This window comes from Schistocerca gregaria, chromosome 2 (assembly GCF_023897955.1).
Source record: "Schistocerca gregaria isolate iqSchGreg1 chromosome 2, iqSchGreg1.2, whole genome shotgun sequence".
Taxonomy (NCBI): Eukaryota; Metazoa; Arthropoda; class Insecta; order Orthoptera; family Acrididae; genus Schistocerca; species Schistocerca gregaria.
Window position 1 is genome coordinate 691,338,269 of NC_064921.1, and position 23,414 is coordinate 691,361,682.

The 23,414-nt window shown below is 38.3% G+C and overlaps 1 protein-coding gene across 1 annotated transcript in view; it reads left to right on the forward strand.

Annotated features, from left to right (window-relative positions):
- LOC126334775 (ATP-binding cassette sub-family C member 4-like) overlaps positions 1-23,414 on the forward strand; it is a 286,690-nt gene that overhangs the window by 223,744 nt on the left and 39,532 nt on the right. The window contains exons 16-17 of the mRNA XM_049997363.1: positions 12,322-12,472; positions 18,183-18,289. Coding sequence (XP_049853320.1) covers positions 12,322-12,472; positions 18,183-18,289 — 258 coding nt within the window. The remainder of the gene's footprint in view (positions 1-12,321; positions 12,473-18,182; positions 18,290-23,414) is intronic.

The window sequence follows — 23,414 nt, forward strand, 5'->3', positions numbered from 1 at the left end:
ACAGCATTTTGACTTACAAATTACAGTTTGTGACAAGAACAAAAAAAAAAGTGGGCTTCCTCTGGTTTGGTTATGGTTCTCCAGCATGTAAACTGAAGCTTCTGAGTAGTGCTCAACCTCAAATTATCTACAGTACTATCATTGGATACAATAAAAAAATGGATGAGATGGTCATTTGACTAAAGCCAGTGGATAGACAGTGACACTCTGTGTTGTAATATGCTTTACATGTCATGCAGAGAACCTGGGATGTTGAAGTTTATGTAGATTCATGGATTATTTTTGAAAAGTGCATTATCTGTGAATATTATAACACTAGCTAAGTGCCTTGCATTGTCCATGTATGTATTTATTCCAGTCTTGCATTAGTCCATCTTCTGCTCCCTCCCCAGTCATTGTCCATCTCCTCCTTCCCCTCTCTCTGCCCATCTCCTTGTTTTCCCTTTGCCTGTCCATCTCCTCCTTTTTCCTCTATTTCTGTCCATATCCCCTTCCCCCCTCACCCTTTCTCTCTCCATTGCCATGTTAGCACCCTCACCTCAATAGGAAATTGTTTTTTATTAACCCCACAGTATTTGTTTCCAGATAGCAAATAGAATGTGTACAAAGTTTGGGTGAAATCAATCCAAGGGTTTACAAGGAGCTTTTTACACCTGTGGCTTCACTCACATATGCAGATGTCACATATATTTAACATATTCCACCCATATTTAATCTATATTGAATTTTGCCCTGTAGTTTTGTTTTCATGCTGCTCAATGTTTATGACATCATACTACAGGATATGTGTCATACAACAATGTAATTTTGGAAGTGAATTTTTCTATGAAACATGTTGCAAATAGAGGTAATAGTAAAGAAATAATAAATTAAAATGTCATGCCTGATGCAGAAGCTTTATTGCATGAACAATGAAAATGTAGCAGGCACGAAACTGTTTTCCTTTCACCATTTTGTGGGGTTGTCAGTGAGAAAAAGTTTGAAATTATTTGTAAAGTTTGTTTCAAGTCACTGAGTGGTCTCATTCTCAAATACTGATGAATATAGTCTGTGTGTTTGCACATCAATAGGTATGTTTCTTTTTTACACTACCTCACCTCCACTCCTTTGAGAGGAGAGTCGTTCTTACATCCACAGTGCTTCTTTCCAGACAGTAAGTTGACTGAAATTTATCCAATGGTTGAGGAGGAGATATGGAACACATATACATACATCCTATTTATAATACATATGGTTTTTAATGAGAAAATAAATATTTCTTAAATTAGGTATGTTAAAATGAATGTAGGATGTCTGGCCGTTTTTTGAAACAACAAAGGGCCAAATCAAGCTATACAAAGGTAGTACCAATGACCTCAGCAGTTTGGTCCCTCAGGAATTTACACACACAGGTACTGTTGGTGGTCCCATGCTACAGCTGGCAGACTGTCAAATCCCCACAATCATTTAAAATGATACTACAAATTTTTGGGGGTATACATAGATCAAATTATTGGGGGTATACATAGATGATAAATTATCCTGGGGTCAACATGTACAATATATTAGTGGTAAGTTGTCAAGAGTTCTTTACCTGTTAAGGTGACTTATGGATTGTGTTCCTGAAAAATATGTTAGAACATCCTATTTTCATTCTTTCAGAGCATAATAACATATGGAATTATTTTGTGGGGAAACTCTAGCTCTGTACATGACATATTAATACTGCAAAAAAAAGCTATTAGGGTAATTACTGGTTCTGCATATAAGGCACACTGTAAACCATTGTTCTGTGAACAAAAAATCATGACTGTTATGAAGTAGTACATATACTATGTTCTAATTTATACTAAGAAGAAATTACCAGAAACAAAAACCATAGAAAATGTACATAGCCACAATACAAGAAGGAATAGATGCCTCTATATTCCGTACCACAGATTGTCAAAGTCACTCAACAGCTATGAAATCATGGGGTACAAATTATTTAATAATCTTTAACAATCTGTTCAAGAATTACCTGAAGTATTATTCAAACAAACAATTCATGACTGGCTAGTCCTCCACCCATTCTATGATATAACAGAATTTATCAACTGTAATATAATACTATAATGTTAACAACAAACCTGTTGTTTCTTTCAAACTATTTATTGTATTTTAGTATGTATATGATGTTGTCTATTGCTGTAATGGCCAAATGACAATAAAATTTTCATTATTATTATTATTACAGAGATTATTATAATTATGGGGCATAAAACATAAAGAAGGTTTGAAGTATGTGAAGGAGAGCACGTACATGTACCTTTTAGAGTAACTGTTTGCAAGCTGTCAAACATTTCTATCAGGAAAAGAGGACGATCCCACCCTGCACACACACACACACACAGAATGTACAGCTGCACCATTTACCCACTAGGGATTCATGAAAGATTTGACACTAGTGATGTTCAGTGCTGTGTTATGAACACTGTTTTAGAGCTGTTGCTGGAAATGTCCATGTACACTAACGCACAACCAACATCTGTGTGCCAATGATCGTTTAACACACTCAAAATAGCCAAGTGTTTTATGAATAATTCCTGTCGCTTCAGCCAAAAGGGCAATCAGTTCTTCTCTCAGTGTATTAGACAGTCATTAGCCTGAGATACTAGTTGTGTATTAATATCAGCAGACAACATTTATAGCAATGTACTTAAAATGACATGCATTCCACGATTATTTTGAACAGTGTCTCTGAGCATCACTAGCATCAAATACGTCATGGAACTGTTGTGAGGGAACAATGCACCTGCAACATTTTGGTCATTTAAAAAATGTTTCTTTTTATCTCTTGTGAACACCATTTGTGTGTGTGTGTGTGTGTGTGTGTGTGTGTGTGTGTGTGTGTGTGTGTGTGTGTGTGTGTGTGTTTTGCATATGTGAACATCATATTTGCCATTGACAGTACTTTTTATCATAATTTCCACTACTGTAATTTCGACCTTATGTCATTTTCAGCTGATTACAGGTGCTTAAAACACAGCAGAAGTAAATATTAATAAAATGAATGAAAATACTGTAATCCTGTGGAGCATATGTCAGTGTTTGTCAGCAATAATACTGATGGTGTATGTGATAAATACTGACATGTGCCACAGAGTCTCACATACTTTTAATTCAGTTTATTAATTTTGACTACTGCTGTGTTTTCAGCACCTGGAACGACCTGAAAATTACCTAAGGTCAGGGCTGCAACAGTGGAAATTATAATGAGTAGTATGATCAATGGCAGATATCATCTTGTTTAAAAATTCTAAGAGACTACGAGCTCACAACAAATACAATTATGTAATTTAAAATTATGTTTTGCTGAAATTGTTGTGTGTGTGTTGAATATATGCTACCTGGAAATTTGTGCTACTATCAGTAAGAAAATGCTTCATTAAGACAGAAGACAGGATTAATTGCATATTGTATACCTGAAGATGTGAATGAAGTGCAGTAGAATCAAAGTCTGCATGGACCAGAAATGTTGGGACATGTGCCAAAGCTAACTTAATTTATGTTGCTCATAAAATAGTTACTGTAACAATATTATTAACTTATAAATATGTTAGAGTCCCAATGGTTTTTAGTAATGAAGAATTAGCTAACAATGAACTGCATAAAGAGCAGCAGAACTCATTTGTAACTGTTCTAGAACTACTATTCTGGAACCAAAAACCACATATTTTCATTTGAAAAACAAATAAAATAAAAATGAAACTTCCAACTTTGATATCTGCATATTGTTGTTTGTTATTTTATGAGGCCTTCATGATAATTTCTCAAAGTAAAAATAGATTAACAATATCTTTAGCATGCAAACAGTATCAGAAAAGAAATACATGACGCACCCAATGTATAGTCTCTGACAAAGTGATGCTACAACAAGAAAAGGGGGCAGTTTGGAATTCTCTCGTACCCTATTCTGCCAAAGCAATTCTGAGGCTCTGGTTGAAATGATGCAAAAACCTTTACATCTGGAAAAATGACTCTGTGTACAGCACTGTTGTTGTTGTTGTTGTTGTGGTGGTGGTGGTCTTCAGTCCAGAGACTGGTTTGATGCAGCTCTCCATGGTACTCTATCCTCTGCAAGCTTCTTCATCTCCCAGTACCTACTGCAACCTACATCCATCTGAATCTGCTTAGTGTATTCATCTCTTGGTCTCTCTCTCTGATTTTTACCCTCCACACATCCCTCCAATACTAAATTGGTGATCCCTTGATGCCTCAGAACATGTCCTACCAACTGATCCCTTCTTCTAGTCAAGGTGTGCCACAAACTCCTCTTCTCCCCAATTATATTCAATACCTCCTCATTAGTTATGTGATCTACCCATCTAATCTTCAACATTCTTCTGTAGTACAACATTTTGAAAGCTTTTATTCTCTTCTTGTCCAAACTATTTACCGTCCACATTTCACTTCCATACATGGCTACACTCCATACAAATACTTTCAGAAATGACCACCTGATACTTAAATCTGTACTTGATGTTAACAAATTTCTCCTCTTCAGAAATGCTTTCCTTGCTATTGCCAGTCTACATTTTATATCCCCTCTACTGTGACCATCATCAGTTATTTTGCTCCCCAAATAGCAAAACTCATTTACTACTTTAAGTGTCTCATTTTTTCTAATCTAATACCCTTTGCATCATCCAATTTAATTTGTCTACATTCCATTATCCTTGTTTTGCTTTTATTGATGTTCATCTTATATCTTCCTTGCAAGACACTGTCCATTCTGTTCAGCTGCTCTTCCAAGTCCTTTGCTGTCTCTGACAGAATTACAATGTCATTGGTGAACCTCAAAGTTTTTATTTCTTCTCCATGGATTATAATTCTTACTCCAAATTTTTATTGTGTTTTATTTGCTGTTTGCTCAATATACGGATTGAATAACATCAGGGATAGGCTACAACCCTCTCTCACTCCCTTCACGACCGCTGCTTCCTTTTCATGCCCCTCGACTCTTATAACTGCCATCTGGTTTCTGTAGAAATTGTAAATAGCTTTTGCTCCCTGTATTTTACCCCTGCCACCTTCTGAATTTCAAAAAGAGTATTCCAATCAACATTATTAAAATCTTTCTCTAAGTCTGCAAATACTAGAAACGTAGGTTTGCCTTTCCTTAATCTATTTTCTAAGATAAGTTGTAGGCTCAGTATTGTCTCATGTATTCCAAAATTTCTATGGAATCCAAACTGATCTTCCCCGAGGTTGTCTTCTACCAGTTTTTCCATTCGTATGTAAAGAATTCGTGTTAGTATTTTGCAGCTGTGGCTTATTAAAGTGATAGTTCTGTAATTTTCACACCTGTCAACATCTACTTTCTTTGGGATTGGAATTATTATATTCTTCTTGAAGTCTGAGGGTATTTCGCCTGTATCATACATGTTGTTCACCAGATGGTAGAGTTTTGGCAGGGCTGGCTAGCTCTCCCAAGACTATCAATAGTTCCAATGGAATTTTGTCTACTCCTGGGGTCTTGTTTCGGCTTATGTCTTTCAGTCCTTTGCCAAACTCTTCATGCAGTATCATATCTCCCATTCCATCTTCATCTAAATCCTCTTCCATTTCCATAATATTGTCCTCAAGTACATCATCCTTGTACAGATCCTCTATATACTCCTTCCAACCTTCTGCTTTCTCTTCTTTGCTTAGAACTGGGTTTCCATCTGAGCTCTTGATATTCATACAAGTGTTTCTCTTTTCGCCAAAGGTCTCTTTAATTTTCCTGTAGGCAGAATGTATCTTACCCCTAGTGAGATATGCCTCTACATCCTTACGTTTGTCCTCTAACCATCACTGCTTAGCCATTTTGCACTTGACGAAATAAATCTCAGGCGAACAGCGTGGTATGAGTGTACATAGGACACAATATTTCAGCAATCGACCACACTGCCATCATCAGGTACGTTGATGTATTGACCGTTGGTGGGCTGGCACCAGTTATATATAGGACAATCCCCCTCCCTCAGGCACTTCCTATGAGTCAGTGCAGTCCGCGCCCCGCATGCGGTCCAGGTTCAGCATCCGTTCTCCCGCCGTCTGGGAGCTGCGTCCTGGGGCTTCTCGTTCAGGAGGCTCTCCCGGCATCACTTTCGTTATTCTTCCCTCCTCCCTCAAAGATGGTACAGTCTGGGAAATATCCTTTTTCTCCTTAATCTGGGTGATCGCAGGTTCCCCCACCTTGCTAAGGATGTAACTGCTGTCACGATTTAGTTGTGGCTCCCTTACTCTGATCTCTATGGCCACTTTGATGAAACAGTCCCAGTATTTGGAAGTCTGTGTCAGGACTTTGGTTTGGTCAGAATCCATGCTGTGGAGTTACGACAGGCAATGCTCAGCAATTGCTGAGTTACTGGGCTGTTGCAGTCTGGTGTGCCATTGATGTTACCGGCATCGGTCCTCAATGGTATGAAAGGTCTGCCCTATGTATACACTACTGCATTGGCAAGGTATCTGATAAAGCCCTGATTTACGTAGACCAAGGTTGTCTTTGACACTACTAAGAAGGCTCTTGGTTTTTCTTGGAGGGCAGAAGATGGTTATCACTTGGTGTTTATGTAAAATGCGTCCAATTCTTCCAGATAAGACCTCAAAAAATGGAATAATAGCCAATGCCACCTCCTCCTGAGGCTCATCCTCAGTTTCTGCTGCTGGTGCTGCAGGCGTGGGATGTAGAGCCTTCTGAATTTGCCCTTCCTGTAACCATTCCTCCGAAACACGGTCTTCAGATGCTCTATTTCATGTTGGAGGCTGTTGCTGTTGGAGATGGTGTAAGCTCTGTGTACAAGAGTTTTGACACCAGTCCTACCAAGAGAGTCGAGAGGAAGACTCTGGCGCTTCTCAAGGATTCTGGCTTCCCTGATGAGATTAACAAGAAGCTACGCCCGAGGGCTGCTGTTCCTCCTAGACTTTACAGTCTGCCGAAGATATACAAGGAACTGATTCCATTACTTCCCTTTGTCAGCAATATTGGTGCCCCAACGTACCTTCTCACCAAGCACCTCAAACAACTGCTTAGCTCTTACATTGGGAGATGTTACCCACCATTTCCATAACTCCGTGGATCTCCTGAGACACATCTCCAAAACCACAGTGCATTGTTTGTCGGAAATCCACAGAATGGATTATGACCGAACCAATGTCCTGACACAGACTTCCAAACACTGGGACTGTGTCATCAAAGAAGCCATAGAGATCAGAGTAAGGGAGCCATAACTAAATTGTGACAGCGGTTACATCCTTAGCAAGGCGTGGGAACCCGCGATCACCCGGATTAAGAAGAAAAAGGATATTTTCCAGAGTCCACCGATTGAGGGGGGGGGGGAAGAATAACAAGAATGGTACCGGCACACCCTCCTGAACGAGAAGACCCACGACGCATTGCCCAGACGGTGGGAGAACGGACACTGTACCTTGACAGGCACAGGGCACTGACCACACCAACTCATAGGAAGCACCTGAGGGAGGGGGAATGTCCTATATATACATGGTGCCAGCCCACCTCTGCTCAGTACATCAGCGCACAAGAAGATGGCAGCGTGGTCAACTTCCGAAATATTGTGTCCTTTGCACACTCATACCAAGTTGTTCACCCGAAATTTATTTTTTCATAAAATATGCCTGGAGAAATTGAAAAATCACATCACGTACCTCTATGGGGAGGAGATGTATTGCCACATGAAAAGGATCGTCAAGCTCTTTCATTGGAGAAGTTGTCTACTGAGTTCTTTTGTTTTTCTTATGAAGTGCCGAGATGAACGTGTGGTACCGAATTTTGGTAAGGTGAAGCATCACATCAACTCAGTGGTGGCCAGGAGAATCAACAAAAATGCCAGCCTAGTTTTGGTATGACAGAGAGTTTGCTTCATGCGTTGGTCCTTAAACACTACCAACAAAGAACTCCTCCAGTTACATCTACAACTGGCCAACCGGTTCAACCCCTGGATGTGGGAGTGGGTTGATGGTGTCACATGGGCCACAGTTTACTCAACCCAGAGGAAGTCAGCTGAACGACAGGCATCCAAGTTTGAATATATATCGGAGAAACAATCTTCTCATGGCAGTGGAAATACCATCATCAATCTCACTAACAAGGAACTGGATGATGACGCTATTTCGGTTCTTGAGAAAGGATTGCTTTCACTCCGACCCCTAAAGATGTACCCATTGCTGACATCATTATCACAGTGGAACAAACAGCTGCTTGACTTCCACCTGAAGCTGCTGAAGATGTTCATCACAAAACCTGCACAGCTCTAACCAAAACAAAGCTGATGAAACCAAACATCTTCTACAGGGAGAGGGCCGCCATACGGGAGCTAAGAGAAGATCCAGACTTAGTAATATTACCTGTACACAAGGGCAACGCAACAGTGATCCTGTCCCGACAGGATTATGCTGAGAAGATGCAGGGCCTACTTGGTGACAGCGTATACCGCAAGATTGACACCAATCCTACCAAGAGGGTCGAGAGGAAGACTCGTGTTTCTCAAGGATTCTGGCTTCCCTGAAGAGATTACCAAGAAGCTATGCCCGAGGGCTGCTGGTCCTCCTAGACTTTACGGACTGCCGAAGGTGCACAAGGAATCAATTCCATTACATCCCATTGTCAGCAATACTGTTGCCCCAACGTACCTTCTACCCAAGCACCTCAAACAACTGCTTATCCCTTACGTTGGAAGATGTACACACCATATCTGTAACTCCATGGATTTCCTGCGACGCATCAACAACCTTGCGCTAAAGGAATCTGACATACTGGTGAGCTTCGACATGGTATCTCTATTCACTAAAGTTCCATTACAAGAATCCTTGGAACTCATCAGCCAGAAATTTGACGTAGACACCACCAACCTTTTCAGACATGATCTGACATCAACTTAATTCTTATTTGTGGTGAATACTATGAGCAGACAGAAGGAGTAGCCATATGGAGTCCACTCTCACCTGTTGTTGCAAATATGTACACGGAACATTTCAAGGAGGAAGCTATTGAATCAGCACATCTAAAACCCACCTGTTTCTTTAGATATGTGGATGATACCTTCGTTATCTGGCCACATGGAAGAGATAAACTGGTAGACTTCCCCACACATCTCAACTCCAGACACGAGAATATTAAGTTCATCATGGAGATTGAAATGGATGGGATGCTCTCTTTCCTAGATGTTTTGATTAGAAGACGAGCTGACGGCACTTTGGGCCACAGTGTGTATAGGAAGAAGATGCACACCAATTTGTCCCTACATGCGGATAGCTGCCACCACCCGGCACAAAAGAATGGCATGCTCAAAACTCTTGTATACAGAGCTCACACCATATCCAACAAGCATTGGACCATCTGAAGACCATGTTTTGGAGGAACAGTTACAAGGAAGGGCAAATTCGGAAGACTCTGCATCCCACACCTGCAGCACCGGTGGAAACTGAGGATGAACCTCAGGAGGAGTCGGCCTTGGCTATTATTCTGTTTCATGGGGACTTATCCGGAAAAATTGGATGCATTTTACGTAAACACCAAGCGAAAACCATCATCCACTCTTCTTGGTAGTGTAAAGACAACCTTGGTCTACATAAATCAGGGCTTTGTCAGATACCTTGCCAATCTTGTAGTGTATACATAGGGCAGACCATTCATACCATTGAGGACCAATGCTGGGAACATCAACGGCTCACCAGACTGCAACACCCCAGTAAGTCGGCAATCGCTGAGCATTGCCTGTCTGAAGTCCACAGAATGGATTATGATCAAACCAAAGTGCTGACACAGACTTCCAAATAATGGGACTGTGTCATCAAAGAAGGCATAGAGATCAGAGTAACGGAGCCACAACTAAATCGTGACAGTGGTTACATCCTTAGCAAGGCGTGGGAACCTGTGATCACCCGGATTAAGGAGAAAGAGGGTATTTCCCAGAGTGTACCAACTTCTGGGGAGGAGGGAAGAATAATGAGAGCAGTGCTGGCAGACCCTCCTGAACGAGAAGACCCAGGATGCAGCTCCCAGACGGCAGGAGAACAGACACTGTACCTGAATCATGCGCAGGGCACGGAGCGCACTGACTCATAGGAAGCGCCTGAGGGAAGGGAGATTGTCCTATATATAACTGGCGCCGGCCCACCACCGGTCAGTACGTCAACGTACCTGATGATGGCAGTGTGGTCAACTGCTGAAATATTGTGTCCTATGCACACTCATACCAGGCTGTTCACCCGAGATTTATTTTGTCATAAAATACGCCTGGAGAAATTGAAAAATCACGACATTTTGCACTTCCTGTTGATCTCATTTTTGAGATGTTTGTATTCCTTTTTACATGCTTTGTTTACTGCATTTTTATATTTTCTCCTTTCATCAATTAAATTCACGATATCTTTCGTTATCCAAGGGCTTCTACTACCTCTCATCTTTTTACCTACTTGATCCTCTGCTGCCTTCACTATTTTATCCCTCAAAGCAACCTATTCTTCCTCTGCTGTATTTCTTTCCCCCATTCCTGTCAATCATTCCCTAATGTTCTCCCTGAAACTCTCTAAAACCTCTGTTCTGTCAGTTTATCCAGATCTCATCTCCTTAAATTCCCACCTTTTTGCAGTTTCTTCAGTTTTAATCTACAGTTCATAACCAATAGATTGTGGTCAGAGTCCACATCTACCCCTAAAAATGTCTTACAATTTAAAACCTAGTTCCTAAATCTCTGTGTTACCATTTTACAATCTATCTGAAACCTTCAAGTATCTCCAGGCCTCTTCCATGTATACAACCTTCTGTTATGATTCTTGAACCAAGTGTTAGCTATGATTAAGTTATGCTCCATGCAAAATTCTACCAGGCAGCTTCCTCTTTCATTCCTTACTCCCATTCCATATTCATCTTCTACATTTCCTTCTCTTCCTTTTACTACTATCGAATTCCAGTCACCCATGACTATCCCATTTTCGTCTCCCTTGACTATCTGAATAATGTATTTTATCTCATCATACATTTCATCAATCTCTTCATCATCTGTGGAGCTAGTGGGCATATAATGTACAGCACTAGACTGTGGGAATGGTATTTTGGAGTGGAATTACATTTTCAGTGTACTTACTCATGTATTAAGGATTAGATGATGGAAGAGTATGACAAAATAACTTAATTAACTTAATTGTAAGGATGATATATGTTTTGTACTTGGTCAGAAAGATGCTTGGTAGGTACACAGGGTCTGTAGTGATAAAAATAGAGCTTGAGTGGCAATACTAATATCCAGAAGAATCACTGCTGCCTTATTTTATATTGTTAATCATGCCAGCAAAGGCAGACACTGCAGCGTAGTGCACCCCTCAAATAGGCTACTTTGAAATAGTGAATGAGGAGATAACTTTCATCTCAACACTGAGTGACTCTTTCACTAGTCCTTAATTGGGGACACATCAGATTTGGAGTGAATCTTCCACCATTCATTAATTGGGGACACACTTATTAATCATAATTTTTTGTTATGAATGGGACCATTCATTCATTAATCATATTATTGTAGATGAAGGCAAACTACAAAATATCCCCATGAATGGGCTCATGGAGAATCACCCATAAATGAGTAAAAACTAATTAATGGAATTTTGCCATACCAGAATGGAATGAAATGACATTACGGATAAATCCAGAAAGTTATCAAAGCATTCTTTTCTTTTTTGTAGAAGGAGTATGTGAAAGTCTCCATATATTTACTGAAGTGGTCATTTGAATAGTGACGAAAGGGTTTTCCTCTGTCCATGTGTAACCAAACACCTCTGTTGCTAACACTAGACTGCGGGTAAAATGTAAAATTTAAATCATTTTCTTTTTTTCCAAAGGATGAACCAGGGAGAGTATTTACAATTCGTTTTTCAGTATTAATTCCATATGAAGTGAAGTGATAACAACACAAAAACCCTTTAACCACATATTCAGCATTTTACAACATTTCAAATCATATGTGCTAATACAATATTTAGTATATCTGTAAATAAACTTAACACAAGTAATTTCAGTAAAAATAAATCTCTAAATTCCTATAAAATCTAACATTATTTTAAATCCATTACATTAAAAACTGGTAATTCAGGTCTCAAGTAAACAGTAATATCCATTTCTGGTTTCTTAGAGCAGCAGCCAACAGACAGATCTGCATTTTATATGTTAGAAACTGAAAAAACTGTTTCAAGAAACCACTCAACAATTTTTTCTGCTGTTTTATTGAAATTTATTATGCTCATGAGTTTACCTCTGTGTATCACTTCTGACTCCTTCTTACTTATTTTTGTTTACTGTTTCAGGCATTGATGCTTGTGGTTGGAACATTGTTTGTATCTGTCTCTGTTAACTGGGTATATCTTATACCCATAATAATTATGGGATGCATATTTTGGTGTGTAAGGAAAGTTTACCTCAAATCTTCCAAGAATTTGAAAAGACTGGAAGGAATGAGTAAGTTTAAAACAAAATTGTAAAATATGTTCCTAACTAGTTTAGATGTGTAGAAAAAGTTTTCATTGAGTTCCTGGAAAATGCTGCCTGTGTCTCAGAGCAGCATTTTTTGGTATTTACTTGAGAATTGTAACATAGAAAAAATATCATCTGTACAATGCTGCTTGCAAAATATGAATCAATTTTTAATATATATTATTATGAACACCATGGCACATTTATCAAATTCCAAATCTAATCATAAAGTGAAAAAGGGAAGTAAAGTAAAATGTTTATCTATAAAATTCAGGTGGAAGTTATTTAAACAAATCTGAGTTACTTGCGCACAAAGTGCTGTACACTAAGGACCAACAGTAAGCTGCTAATCATGTTGAAAGACTTTAATTTGGCATTATTATCTACAGCATATAGATAGGATACTTTTATCAAGTGACTGGGATTTTCCCCTTTAAGGTGCAAAAAGATTATTATTTTGGTATTCCCCTTCACTCTCTTTAGACCCATAAAAAGTAACAAAATATAATTAAAATGTGGTTAATTAATCAAATTTTATGGAATCACTGTGTGTGTGTGTTTGTGTGTGTGTGTTTGAGATTATAAGTCTTAAGCTGTATGAAATAGAGAGTGCGAGAACTGTAAATAGTATTTTGCACTTAACTTATATATTGTCATTTGTTATAAGTTCTTCATCCTCTTAGCACACTCATCATAGCTTAATGTTCCATTCATGCTAAAGCTACATATATTAAATCAGTAACACCAAGAATGAATTTTCTTTTCAAAATTGATTTATTTCACAATCTGCAGTTTCCACAATTTAACATACTTCTTAACAAAAACTGATAACTTCTAAAAGTCTTGTGCCAAAATGTAACACACACTCCAAGTGACCAAGAGCAGAAATACATATGTTTTGGTACAAAGATATATTTACACAATTAATATAATCAACGTCCATGACCAAAAAATTATAATTGGATTAATATAATATAAAAGTGAAAAATAAACATGCTTCTGTTGATTTTATATTTTTGAACAATTTTGGAAAATGGATAATCATAATTATGATAGTAAATCTAAATATTCTTGGCTTCACAAATGAGAAAAGCTGTGAAGTGCTTTAGAAATACAAAAATATTTATGTTTCTCATAAAATAGTTAATTTTATATTAACTTTATTCTTTAATAATAGACATTTATCTTAAAATTGTAGAAAATATACAATTTGTACTCTTGGTTCTTTGGATCATGTTCTAAATTATAGTATAGTGGGTACTCTGATACTGGATTGAGGAGGGGTGATTGAGGACAGAGGTGTACTGACCAGTTCAGTTACAACTTATAGAGCTATTTTTAATACATAAAGAAGATAACTGTAATACTGTGGTTCAATATAAGCAACTGTTGAACAAGTCTATTGCAAACATGTGAACACATATTGAAAGGGAACAGCATCTCTGTCTGTACACAATAGATGCAATAGCTAATAATGGAGTGGTCACTGCTAATGAGTTGAATCAATTTGTCATACCAACTTCAACTTTGACTCCTTGTGATAAGTAATGAGATGGAACAAACACAGTGATCTTTATGATCTTTTTGTGACCATAATGTGGATCCCTATATTGACTGACATAACTTCAGAGTTCTCTTAGGACAGAAAGTACCTGTCAGGCATGATATCATCACATATTTCTTTCATGAAAAGGTTAGATATTTGTTGCTATTGTCATTAAGGATGAGGTATTCGGTACTCTTAGATTTGAACTAAAGGGTGCAAAAGTGTGTTTTACCATAATGAACTGATTTCTCTGTTTTAAAATTAGTGTTTGCTGTTATTAATGCTGCATATCTCAACCTTGATCTTGTTGTACATGAATTCATAATGACTCATGTGATATATGGCCATTATACTATCCTGTATCAGTAACATTCTTAAATGATGGAGAGAAAGTGCACTAGAGTGGTAACGACATTTTGTCAAATGACGATGCCTGTACTTCATACTGAAAGCAAAGCAGAGATGATGTTGGGTCCACAGTGCAAATCAATATGGTAATCACTGGCAATAGTGCTGTTCACATTGACAACCAACAGATCCTACCACTTCAGTCCTGCAGTTATTAAGGCTATTGATATGGTCAATACTGTGCACCACAACTCATTCAAAGCCATGAAATATGTTCACAAATATGTAGATAAAGTTAATAATCCAGCAGTATTTAATGTGATAAAAGGACAACTCATAGATTGGGAGGAACATAGATATTCTGTATAAATTGTGCCATTACTTGAGCAGCAATGAATCAATCGTATCTTTGCATTTCCTGTAGGTGTCAGTCATACATCCTACAATTTATATTTAGAATGATCAGCATGTGTATTTTAATGAAAACAACATAAAAAACTACAAAAAAATTGACTTCATTCTTTCAACTGTGGTATGAATGCCAGTTAGCTGAAACACTGTGGTACCAAGGCAGTCCTCATTATTACATCTGGGCCACCGGAAGGAAGAAATTTGGGCATAATAGTCTCTGGGTTCATGTTGATGATCATTCACACATTAACCACTCTTATGTGTGTGGTGTGTGGTCCTACATCATTCTAACACTTGAAAATTGTTGACAAGGCTCTACAGATAATCTAAATTGATGAACAGTGGAAGCTTCTATGCAAGAGGCCTTTATTACCATTCTACTTCTCACTCACAAAACTAATTGCACATTGCCCTTCTCCTCAAATGTGCCATGGCATAAAATTTGAGATTCACAAAAAATGACTTGCAACATAACTGCAAAATTATGTTTGAGGAGAGCCACCCTAACTTCAATACAGATAATATGTTGTTTTGATGGGATTAAACAGTGACATGATGGAGAAAAAGACATTTTTAATCAAATTTTTTACTTACTCACCTGATAAAAGAATGTCACATAGTTCTTGGTTTTGCAAATCTAGTTGTATGTACTCATGAAGTGCTCTTAAAGGGGGTCCATATCACATAATGAACTCTTCACCTTCCAACCACTAACTTTCTAGTAAAACCCTAGTAAACTGCCTTTGGTACAACAACACACACAGCATCACACTCTCACAGTGACTGATTTCCACTTGAGGAGTCAGTGTTTCTTGCACAGCCAATTTGCATGGACTGCTCTTGGTTATCAAATGCAAATATTACATTTATTTTCCCACAAGAAAACATACAAATTTTGTGTACAAGTCTGTATTGTAAATAGTTTTTGATTGATTTATTTTATTTAAAAACTAATAAATAGATAAATACATGAAGAGCAACAGACAATTACCTCATTTTAGTGTTCCATAGGTAATAATACAAAATATTTTTCAACCTATACAAAGAATTTAAGAAAAAAGGAATTAACCTTGAACTTATCCATGACAGATAATAAGAGTCTAATTTGAAGGAAACTAATCAATATGAAAAGTGCCACAAATTTTGAATAAAGATGATGGAAATGCTATACATTTTTACTTGTACACAGCTATAATCAGAGAGATAAATGACCTGGAAAATCATGTACTGTATATTAGCAATTTCTTTTAGGGCTCTTCCAATCCAGCAACCTGAAATACTGGTATGCAAATATTGGAAATTTGTTTGTCTTTGAGTAATGGCTAGTCTGTCTCTGAGTCTGAGACTAAACAAGCATTTTCTTTCACAAGACTTTGATGATTAATATTACTCAAGGGATAGAATATTACCTTACATTGCATCATAGTACTGATGGGTTTCAGAGACTCTAACAGGTTGTTGTTGCCTTTTTGAAATGTAGCAAATATGTCATATTAATAATTATGTTTTTGACATAAGCTGCTTTTTGTGAAACAGTGTTTTGATTTAAAATCCAGTCACTTCTGTGACAGATGCTGTGTTGTATGCCAGAGGGGTATAAGTAAAGCAATACAATGACAATCACAGCTTATGTTTAGGCTACATTGTCAAAGGGTTAGGATGCCAGGGTTTAAAAAAAAATGATTGTAACAAAATGCTTCAATTCAGTGGAAGAAAGAGAAGCTATTTCTAGAGCCAAGAAGGCAACCACTGTGTGTCAGATAGACAAATAGGTGGTCAGTTGGCAGCACTCTGTTTTTGTAGGAGCAACATGAACTCTGTGGCCATGTTGATGCAGCAACAGAACATCCAGGACAGTCTAGGTGTTCACATCACTATTCACCTATGGGTATGGCAGTGCTGAAAATATCACACATTGACAGATCTCCATCATGTGAATTGTTATGCCCACATGATTACTGCATTTGTGGCTTGTGTATGTATGTTGAAAGTTTGCAGTGATGAGATGGCTGAAATTTTGGAATGATGTACAATTTCAAAGTGACAGTAATCCTACATGTGAGCCACACAGTTAGCAAGGGCGTAATTAGGCTAAGGCAGCTGGGGTGGCTGAAATAAGTGGTGTTCGGGTGTTCAGAAGGAAAAAAAGGAAGGGAATAATTGGAAAATTAAAATGAAAAGTGAACAACTGAAAAGTTCAAAAAGTGAAAAGTTAGAAAATGTGACATGCATTGTTGTATGTCCACCGCACATCAATGATAAACAGGTGTGTTTTGGAAGGAATTCTTTGAATTTGAACTACACGGTTTCCAGTTCTTTTGAATTGTGTCAACAGCTCTATTGCTAACGGGCATATGATGAGCAATTAATTTCTACCATATTTTGTAAGCAATCTTCTGTGAAGACTCATTTGCACTTACAATATTTTGAATCAATTCAAGGTTACTATTAACACCAACTACCAGGTCATTTATATACAATGTGAACATTAAGGCTGATAATGCATTTCCTGAGTGCAGTTTTGAAGTTAATTGATGCATCTGTCAATGAATTTTCATCCAAGATAACAAGCTGTGTCCTGTCTATCACTAAATTCTCAATCTAATCACAAATTTTGTTCGATACACCATATTATTGTGATTTCATTTATGGTGTTCGAGGGATGTAGATTGGAGTAGTTAAGCAGAAATGAACAGACTTGCATAGAATATACAGGTGGTAAGCACTGCACCAAACAAATCTTTTTCCTGATACTACTAAAACTGCATGCAGTGTTTCAAGTGCATAATGATTTAATAGTAGTAGTAGTCATAGTCATAGTAGTGCACTTGAATAACTGTTTCAAGTATTCACATGCCAGAGAAAATACAATTAAGATTATATTTTGTTTTACTAAAATATTACAAATAACTAGACTTTTTTCTAATAATTTTTTATTATTTATTTTGCTTTTTTATCCAAGTGGGAGGAGAGTGGTTTGGATGATAATGCAACTCCCCAAAGAGGGAGAGGGGTGGGAGGGGAGGAGGGAATGAATATTGACTGTGAGAGCTGAGATGTGTTTGATGGTTTTGGTGGGTTTGCAAGGGGAAGGGGTCAGGCATGGTGGCACTTGCCATAGGGCTCCAGTGACTGTAGTTACACCCCATCATATTGGCTATCTTAATGCAAAATTTCAACTCAAACCATTCTCTTCAAATAACTCTCCCTCCTTTCCCCTCTTCCATAATCTCCCCCCCCCCTCTCTCTCTCTCTCTCTCTATCATTTTTATGTATTAGGATAGATTAGACAAATGACAAAAAAGACTTACTGTTTCAATGTCAAGCCAATAAACAGTTTGTTACAGTACATGAATGAAACTTTTTACCTGATTTATTTTCTTTCTACAGCAAAGAGTCCGGTATTTACACATGTAATAGCAACTCTGCAGGGTCTGACAACAATTAGAGCCTATAATGCTGAGGATATACTCAAAGAAGAATTTGATAAACATCAGGTAACTCATATTTCCCAATTGAATTTTTGCTGAAAAGCTTCTTTACAACTATGATATATTTAAGTAGCTGCAGGTCCACTTGACACAATTCCACATCAAAGAAGCATGTTAATATTAAAATAGAAAATGATCTACACTCCTGGAAATTGAAATAAGAACACCGTGAATTCATTGTTCCAGGAAGGGGAAACTTTAATGACACATTCCTGGGGTCAGATACATCACATGATCAAACTGACAGAACCACAGGCACATAGACACAGGCAACAGAGCATGCACAATGTCGGCACTAGTACAGTGTGTATCCACCTTTCGCAGCAATGCAGGCTGCTACTCTCCCATGGAGACGAACGTAGAGATGCTGGATGTAGTCCTGTGGAACGGCTTGCCATGCCATTTCCACCTGGCGCCTCAGTTGGACCAGCGTTCGTGCTGGACGTGCATTCCGCATGAGACGACGCTTCATCCAGTCCCAAACATGCTCAATGGGGGACAGATCCGGAGATCTTGCTGGCCAGGGTTGTTGACTTACACCTTCTAGAGCACGTTGAGTGGCACGGAATACATGCGGACGTGCATTGTCCTGTTGGAACAGCAAGTTCCCTTGCCGGTCTAGGAATGGTAGAACGATGGGTTCGATGACGGTTTGGATGTACCGTGCACTATTCAGTGTCCCCTCGACGATCACCAGAGGTGTACGGCCAGTGTAGGAGATCGCTCCCCACACCATGATGCCGGGTGTTGGCCCTGTGTGCCTCAGTCGTATGCAGTCCTGATTGTGGCGCTCACCTGCACGCCGCCAAACATGCATACGACCATCATTGGCACCAAGGCAGAAGTGACTCTCATCGCTGAAGACGACACGTCTCCATTCGTCCCTCCATTCACGCCTGTCGCGACACCACTGGACGCGGGCTGCACGATGTTGGGGCATGAGTGGAAGATGGCCTAACAGTGTGCGGGATCGTAGCCCAGCTTCATGGAGACAGTTGCGAATGGTCCTCGCCGATACCCCAGGAGCAACAGTGTCCCTAATTTGCTGGGAAGTGGCGGTGGGGTCCCCTACGGCACTGCGTAGGATACTACGGTCTTGGCGTGCATCCGTGCGTCGCTGCGGTCCGGTCCCAGGTCGACGGGCACGTGCACCTTCCGCCGACCACTGGCGACAACATCGATGTACTGTGGAGACCTCACGCCCCACGTGTTGAGAAATTCGGCGGTACGTCCACCCGGCCTCCCGCATGCCCACTATACGCCCTCGCTCAAAGTCCGTCAACTGCACATACGGTTCACGTCCACGCTGTCGCGGCATGCTACCTGTGTTAAAGACTGTGATAGATCTCCATATGCCACGGCAAACTGGCTGACACTGACGGCAGCGGTGCACAAATGCTGCGCAGCTAGCGCCATTCGACGGCCAACACCGCAGTTCCTGGTGTGTCCACTGTGCCGTGCGTGTGATCATTGCTTGTACAGTCCTCTCGCAGTGTCCGGAGCAAGTATGGTGGGTCTGGCACACGAGTGTCAATGTGTTCTTTTTTCCATTTCCAGGAGTGTAGTTCCCATATCCAGTCCTAAAAAGGGGCCGGAAATTTTTCATCGTACTAAAACCTCCCTCCACCCTGACATGGCCAGCTGTCAAAGGAAGTGCTTCTCTGATATCATTGAGTGTTATGGACTGCATCTCCTGTTTGACATTTAAAATAAATTTGGAACTGTAATGTCAGCTTAATGCACATCTGTTAAAATAGTGCTGTTGTAAAATGCCATAGCTGCCTGTGTAGCTGAATGCAGCAATTGGTTGGTGCCATAACTACTCAGTATAAGATCTCATAAAAGATGAACTGGTAATTTGAGCAAGATGCAGTTTATCAATAGTCTTTTTGAGTAAACATAGCTCTTTGTTCACATTAAAAAATCACATTAGGTGAAATGTGCAACAATAATCTGGCAAATAAAAAATAATTCAATTGCAAAAAATGTGAAAGTCCATTGTGGTATGAGATAATAATTAATATCTGTATTAAACTAAAGGAACATAGTTTTATGAGTGAGGTGGCATAGCGGTTAGCACAGTGAACTCGCATTCAGGAGGACAATTGTTCCAACTCGTATCCAGACATCCAAATTTAAGTTTTCTGTGATATCCCTAAATTGCTCCAGGCAAATGCTGGGCTGGTTACTTTGAAAGGACATGGTCAATTTACTTCTCCATCCTTGACCCAATTCGAGCTTGTGCTCTGTCTCTAATAATCTCAATATCAATGGGATGTAAAAACCAATCTTCCTTCCTCCTTCTATATTTTTACAGCATATTCAAAACATCAAATTTCATTGTGGAGGTTGCATGCATTGGTAATGCTATTTTTTGGTTCATTCAGGAACATGTTACTGAAACACATAAAGTGAAAATCACAAAAATTTATAAAACAACAGGGCACTGAAGAATCTTGAAAAAACTGCTATTTCACTTCTAGTAACAAGCAGTGCTTCAGGGAATGGCCTTGACTCAACTTGCACATAAAGTGCTGAATGATAATAATAATAATGAAAAAGGTAGATTGTTATTCACCACTAGGGATGGAAAAACTGTTCTTTTCAGAGATTGGATCAGAAATGGTCACTCACTGAAATGAACTAGTATGTTTTCATGACTCACCACTCACCATATACTCACAAAAATAAGTACAAGCAAGGCACATAACCTCTTTAGTTCAGGTCACTAAACCTGTAATGATTTGCTCCTATTTTGAAAGCTCATTAGAGAGGAGTAATAATTTTGTGTTATGTTCCTAGTAGTTTTGAGATACAAATGTTTTAAATTTCATCTGCTGTAAAGATTATAAATACGACAACAAAATCCTAAATATTTTTTATCAAGTGAAAAAATTTTAAGAATGAAGACTAATTCTTGTTATATTTTGATTACTTTTGTTGAGAAAACTATAATATATTTACAGTCAGTATTACCATTTATGTGCCCAAAATGGAAAAATTAATCAATATTGTGATTTATAAATGAAATATGACCGATTTTAATTGTTGTGAGTCTGTTTCTCTTCTCAGTACATATTTGTCCTGCTTTTTAAAAGATTCATTTATGGGGCACTGCCATTGCTGTGATTACATAATACATTGGAACCAATTGATAGAGTGTTGGGTACAGCAATTTTCTTGTGTCCCACCAGTTTAAGGAATCACTGTTTCTAGGAAAATGTCTCTCAGCTAAATATTTGTCGAATTCAAAAATTGCCACACTTTCTGGGGCATGACTTGTTTAGAGCTGACTAATAGTTTCATCAATCTCCTCCAGGATTGAAGAAGTCTCATGCATTATAGTGGTAACTGGTTGAGAAGTGTTCTTCTTGAACAACCAAAGCTTTCATATCTGCAGTAACCTGTAGGAGCCCTGAAATGTTTCTTCATCTGTAAATCCTTGCCTTTTGTATTGGGGGTTCAGCAACATTGCCTGAATATTCAATCTGTTGCTGGAGATAACCCCAAACTACTCTGATAACCATTTAAGCAAATTATCAACCAATGACTCTGTTTCTTGAGAACATTCCTTATATTTGTCTTTAGAAGATTTTAGATGCTGTTCCATTGATCTTGACAAGATTCTCATTTTTGAAAGTGATGAGACACATTCCACTGAGCTCTGATTTGGCAAATGGCTGCTGATGGTGTGCTATGACACATTCTGTGACTTCAAATATATTGCTTTGTTTGACACCTGAACTCCATTTTAAACATGTTAAATAATCTATAATAGCTAGTAAATAACACACATTTGCAAATTAATAAATTGTACTTCAGGCTAAAAATTGTTTCTAATATAATTTTCTCAAAATGGGAAGAAATTCCCACTTCCCTTCTTAAAAGATAATCATAAAAATACCTTGTAGTGATGGAAGATAGATTGGGTCAAAATTTGTTGTTGGAGGTTAGAAACATTACATGAATACTTCTACTGAGAGAGGCTTTTGCAAATTTGCACTTTAACACTACAGATTCATGCTCTCCACATGACTTTACAAAGCATTTTTCCCCATGCTGGAAATCGATCACTTTCTTGCACCAAGTACACATAGCATTTGCAATTTTTTATGGATCAGGAGTGACCTGTGGAAACAGAATCTCATAAGACTTTCAATTTCATTTTTTGCTTGTATGAAATTTTGATATTTTTTAGTTTTCTGTGACCTCAAGGTGAAAAAACTAATTTCAGTACAGCGTTAGCATGAACTTGTTTGAAACCATACTTCAGTTTTGTTCTGTACTTTCTTTTTTCATTTTCTGTTGGTTATACAGTGTTGCCAACTGGGATTACCAAGTTTTGAAGATTTTCTGAAGATACTGTATTAGTGCATATGTGCTATCTTGGAGTTGACTTAGATGGTCTGTGTATCCAGGATGCCTGATTTTAGCATTTTATAAACACACTGCTACTTAATACCCTACTTCCACCATGTTTGTTTTTTGCATGTGTACTGTATGTAGTGTTGTGAACTGTTGTCCTGTGTCTTTCTGTTTGTCCTCTGTTTGTGTTATGGTATCTGTATATAGCTTAATACTTTGTTTGTTATGTGTGTGGTTTATTTTATTTATTTTCATTTGTTTATTTATTGGTGTTTTGAAATATTGAGTTATTTTATAGTCTACTTATGTTCTACACTACTGTTTTCTATTGTTTTAGTATGGTAGCAAACGTGATCAATGGGTTGTCACTTTTATTGATTTGGTCAGTTAATATTTTCTTGTTCACTGCAGTGGCTGTTTGTATGTGAAAGTTTTTCCATAATGTTAGGAGTTTTCTGTTGTGATTCTTTATCCTAACAATTTTAATATCCTGTTCTAGGTCTGATGGTTCATGTAGTCTGATGGTTCATGTCCACAGTATGTAGGAATGTATGATAATTTAGTCTCATGAAACTTGCGGTACAGAAAGTTTTTTCCCCACCTAATAACAAAAGGAAAAGAAAAATATAATATAATATGTATGTACCATAATGAAAATTTATGACAGGTCATTGAAGACGCTTCACAGAAATAAAGAGAAGTGAAACATGTATGGCACAATACAAACAGCCACTCATTTCATCGCATTAGATGAACCACATCATCT